The sequence below is a fragment of the Vigna radiata genome, unplaced genomic scaffold (assembly GCF_000741045.1).
Source record: "Vigna radiata var. radiata cultivar VC1973A unplaced genomic scaffold, Vradiata_ver6 scaffold_155, whole genome shotgun sequence".
Lineage (NCBI taxonomy): Eukaryota > Viridiplantae > Streptophyta > Magnoliopsida > Fabales > Fabaceae > Vigna > Vigna radiata.
The window spans coordinates 585126-590583 of record NW_014542915.1 but is presented as its reverse complement, the minus strand read 5'-3'; the positions used below and the strand labels follow the sequence as shown (position 1 = coordinate 590583).

At 34.8% G+C, this 5458-nt stretch overlaps 1 protein-coding gene across 2 annotated transcripts in view; it reads right to left on the bottom strand.

The window, feature by feature from the left end:
• Positions 1-3776: 3776 nt before the first annotated feature.
• Positions 3777-5458, bottom strand: part of LOC106752515 (importin subunit alpha-9) — a 7384-nt gene continuing 5702 nt past the window's right edge. The window contains exons 7-11 of one of the 2 annotated variants that reach the window (XM_014634210.2): positions 5260-5410; positions 5009-5090; positions 4864-4922; positions 4471-4792; positions 3777-4294 (exon numbers count right to left, since the gene is read on the bottom strand). In XM_014634210.2, coding sequence (XP_014489696.1) covers positions 4260-4294; positions 4471-4792; positions 4864-4922; positions 5009-5090; positions 5260-5410 — 649 coding nt within the window. In that variant the 3' untranslated portion in view covers positions 3777-4259. The remainder of the gene's footprint in view (positions 4295-4470; positions 4793-4863; positions 4923-5008; positions 5091-5259; positions 5411-5458) is intronic. The other variant, XM_014634209.2, reaches the window with a different exon arrangement.

Here is a 5458-nt window from a genome sequence, read left to right as displayed (position 1 = left end):
TTCTCGGCTGGAACATGGAGGTGGCTTTTGGGGGATTTGTTTTATTATTGGGAGAAGAGGAGCTTTTGAAGTAATTTTAGCTGCAGCGTTTTTATAGGGAGGGGGCTGTAACGTTTGAAGGAATTAAAAAAAAGATGTAGCACTTGTTTTGTTCCAGCTGCCGCTCACAGTGAAATCCATTTTGGTTAATGCATATATTTTTTTTATTGAAATTTTTGTTCACGTTGGTCACGGATTGAGAAACTAATTAGAAGTTCATTCCTTTTCCTTATTGAAGAGAAGCACACGGAAGCAGCTTATTCATATTTTCATTAATTGGCTTTGGTTATTTTTTTTATTAAGGTTTCATTCCAGCTAGCACACATGCACACGTCCAGGTGCAAGCAATTCTTTCTTTTCTTCTCTTTTAATTACGCGACATTGATTGGAGAGAGGAATAGGGCAATGTATATTAAATGGAAAAAGAGGTGTTGTCAAGCATGGGAGCCGCCACTTGCTGAAGCCACACATTAGTTTTTTTTAGGAATGAAGCACGCTACAAGCTGTCACCTATTTTAGTTTTTTTTTTCTAGGAACGAAGAAACTTTTTTTTCCTTTTTTGCTTCTTTTTGAATAACGCTGTTACAATTGGGTGTATAATGGAGAAGCGGATTTTTCTCTTTCTTTGCTAGCGCTGGTTTCATATCCCTCGGTTTTGGGAATTTTTAATGCTTTTAACTTAGATAACCTTAGAAGAGCATGGAGTGATAACTTTTGCTAGACAGTGCTTTGTTAGGAGGTGCTTAGGCGTGATGCAGAGGCAGTGATTGATGATCGAAGGCATGCACAAATTCTTCCAGTTTCTTTCTTTTGGTAAATGCACATGGGACACGGTTAATGGTAGAAAAAATTTATGATTTCTTTTGCCTTGGAATATTTTATATTATGTTGAAATGTTTTTCTTCTTTTTGGTGGTGAATGTGTGGGATAGATGAAAACATTGTTCATTTAATTTTTAATTAACTATTGCATTTTAATAGTTTTAATTATGTTTGGAGATTTATCTGCTGTAGTGTTCAGTTTAATGTTTTCTTTTACTTTAATGTTGTTTAGTATTTTTTATTGTGTTAATTTAATTGTGATGTTAGCTTAGGTTAGTTGGTTGGTTGTTAATAAAATCGCATTGTTTCCTTGAGATTTTTGAACTTTAATTGCCATACTGCTGCTTTGATTCTGCTCAATATTTAATTTATTGTCTGCCTGCGATTAGGTATACGCTTAGTTGCCTAATCGGTGTCAATTCTTTGCTTAGTTGATTAGACTGTATGGTGGATGACTGATTAAATTTGTGCATTGCATTCGCTTAGTCTGTAATTTTGAAGACCGAATTAGCCTTCGCTTAGTTGGGTGATTCATGTCGGATTTGGATTAGAGTAATCTGTACTTGTCGTTAATCTGTGTTTGGAAGCATAGTGATTGAGTTAATGACCAACCATTTTCACATTCCGTTTTTACATTTCTGTTTACTTTCTGTTTGCATCTGTGTTTACATTGTTGTTTGCATTCGTGTTTTGATTTTGTTTATCCGCATTCACAAACTTTTCAACAACCCCCCCCCCCCACTACGTGTCTGACCTAATTCTCGAACCACATTTGGTCCTTGAAAGACGACCTAGGGGTCATTCTCTAGCTATACTACATTTCTAATATGCAATCAAATTTGTATGGGTCGCGACACCCATCATGTTCATCATAAAAAACATATATGTGAGATGAGTTTTGCTAAATATACCTCCCCCTTATGAATAAAGATTTATTTAAATCTTATAAGAATTTCCTTTTGATAATAATACTGTAGAAAAAACATGTTTTTGAACTAAACGATCAAGTCTTATGAATATATGGAAACAATCTATTTCACTGAAGATCAAATTTAAAATTGATTGCAATTAGAAAATATTACTCTAACGATACAATTGCATAATTATGTTGCATAAAGTTTCCTTAAATAGGATAAATGTTGAACGTTGAAGAAAGAACAAAATTCAAAACAAACTCATGCTCATTCAATAAAAGAAATAAGATATTACAAAGAACATCAACAAGAAATAATTGAATACTCAAAGAATGACATTGAAGAATTACATCGAAAAATCAAATAAAAGAAATTATCAAGTCATCCCTTATTAAGAGAAATCAAGAAGATGATGATGAAGTTATGCAATTCAAATCCTCATCGACTAGAAATTGAACATCTATATAAAGGATCAAAATTGAATGAGAAAAAAGAAGAACACACACAAAATACCAAAGTGTTAAAACTATGAAAATTCATATCAATATTTAATTGTGAGAATTGGGTTGAGAGCTTAAATTTTATAATTTCCTTCACAAAGTGAATTGTACCCAATGTGAGTTGAATTGTACTCTCTTTGAGAGTGTTTCTTATTATTTTTAATTGTGAGTACTTAATGTCATTTGGAGGTTAAGAAGGTGATACGTGGAAAGGTTTGTATTTAGTGTAACCTAGAGAAGTTGAAACTTGTTTAACCTAGACAGGTTTATACTCATAACCTGAAGGGGGATAAGGGAATTAATTTTGAAATATCTGAAGCAAGTTGCTCATGGGACTAAACGTAGTCTCTGTATTGGGTAAACTAGTATACATCATTTGTGTGTTTCTCCTTTCCTACGCTTTTACTTTCATTATTTGTTTATGAAAAAATTGTTTAAATTTGTCTATAAGCTCCATTCTAACCTCCCTCTCCCATTCCCTTCTAGAGTCACATCCCACCAACATTTTAGACCCTATTTCTGACATATAACCAAGAGTCAAGCTTCGTGTTTGCCTGGGTTCGCAAGGAACTAATAACGCCAAGGTAGGGATGGTACCCACATGTCTAGGTCCTAACACTCCCTCTAAATCTTGCCCTGTGCATTTTGTTTGGAAATGTGAGGAGTTACCAGCTTCATATATTCTTGTTAAAACATTCAGACTCATCTACACATCTTTCCAAGAAAGCAAGTCAAAATATACTCTTAAACAAATTCAATCTAGTAATAATATATCAACTCCTCACTATAATCATTAATAGAACAAATTAATTCTACCATGATATCATCACATATATCACCAAAAAAGTTCAATAAACTTCTTAGTGTAATCAGCCCAAGATTACAAGGTTGAGAGACGAAAAAAGTCTGCCAAGAGTTGTCATTGTAATGCCTTACCCTCCAAATGAACAATGGCAAGCTTAATCTTGAATTCTTCATGAGTATTATCAATCAAGAAGTAATTATTGCATTGGTATATCCTATGATTGACATTTTCTCCCTTAAAATGAGAAAAACTTATCCTAGCTATCCTTGTCCCATAAGCATAGGGAGAAAGATTGCAACTCTCCCCTCGCTAGTTAGAAGTTGCATGCGGATTGTAGGTTTCTTCCTCAAGTTTTTGGTTCAACAGTTTTCGCATCATTTTGTTTCAAAGATGTTGTCAATGTCTGTTGCAAAGCCATTGTAACTCCATGAAACCAGAATCCATGCTCATGTACAGTCGTTCTTCAACATCTTTTATTGCCTGAGCATTACGCATAGCATCTGCCATACCCAAAAAGTTTGCCCAGATAGTTCAAGCTGATACAAATTGTTAGGAAAAAATTCTAATTCTAGGAGGATTTAAACAAGTGCTCGAAGAACACAATGAAAGAACCTTATCACAGTAAGGTTTCGAAAGCTATATTGTCAAGCTCGAATGGTTAGACTGCATTATGCAGTAAAGGTTAATGCAAGAAAGGTTCAATTAAACCATATAAAAATTCATGAATCAAATTCTGGGAGTGTACTGAACTTACTGGTAACTGGTATATTATGCATATAGGTACTAAATTCTAACAAAAAGACCAGGAACAGAAATACAAACAAAAATTTTACATCTCAGCTATCTTGTATGCACTCACACAAGGGCCACCGATAGTGTGTACCATCTCAAGCCTTGTATAATTTTATCAAACAACAATACCAAAACAGATTCTATTGATCAGCAATTGCATTGACTTGTATTGCTCCATATTAGACATGTGGCAGAGGCGAGGGAAGGCAAGCATTGTATGGGTAGAAATGACAGTGAATCTCGCTAGTATGATACCTACTAGACATCAAGCCCATAGTCTTCTCCAAAATATTTGTCAACTAGAGTATTTGCCATAGTCCTCAGATCTTCATTTTCATGAAACTGAAATCTTTCCATGGCTTCAATCCCATCTTCTTGCTCTACAAGCTTAGGGCCCTCGCCATTTGGCATCCCCCTCAGGACCTACGAACACACGAAATCATAATCAACCAGGGGGTTTAAATCTTAAAACTTGGTATGCTCTCGGTTGAGGTTTGATTTTGTCATGATTACACAAACGAATAGGCCTGATTTACTGACTAAAACATGTAATAGGCGTGTTCTAATCAAAATATATAGAAAGGAATTATTTAGACAACCATTGAAATCTCTTACGAGCTCTGTGAACTGAAGTCCAAGCCTTGCAGCTTCAATATCAGCAGATCTAATCAAATCAATAAAACCTGGCAAGCATCCTTTTTCAACAAGTGAAACCATGTGCTCCAGGATCAAACTTGGCTTGCCATCACCTTTAGTCGGGGCAACACAAAGGTTGCCTAATACATAAGCCACTTCTTTTCTTATATCAAATGGAGTGGCATAAAGCAGTTTCAATAGCAAAGGCACTGCTTCACTAGAATATATCAACTGTTTGTGCTCAACAAGACCAGCAGCTATGTTAGACAGCACCCAGGCTGCTTCCTGCATATATTATGAAGCTTCTCTTGATTGATCCAAAGGTAGATTCAAAAAGTAAAAATTAAATTTTGTACCTTCTTTAAGACCCTATTTTGACAATTCAGACATTTTACAAGAACTTCTATTGCATTACCTGAAAATTCCATTAATATACAGATGTGAGAATTTCATCCATACTGTTTTACCAAAATGAATGCATTCATCTTAGCAATTACTAGCCTGTAATTTCACGTCCAGGAATGAGAACCCCATTGATTGCATGGGAATCGCCAGCAATAAGATTACCTAAACTACGCAAAATCTAGAGGAATTTCCCTTTATTATTAGAAACAACAGATCAATGAGAATAACATAAGCATTGTAACTTGTGTGTATTATTGATATATGCTAACCAAAATAAAAAGTCACAGATGCCAAGAGACACACTTTTGCAACAACTGAACAAAAAAACATAATGCAAAGATGATTACCGGAATCATTAATGGCAAACTGTTTGACGTTGATAATTTATTTACAAGTAATTCCAGTACATCACTCTTCAGCAGCATGTTGGTAGCTATATTTGAAAGGGCAGACAAATAAACAACCACCCATGCTACTTCAGTGGCTAACTCATCATCCCTGAGGTGAAAAAACTATTATTAAGACAATAATCAGGACAACTTCACA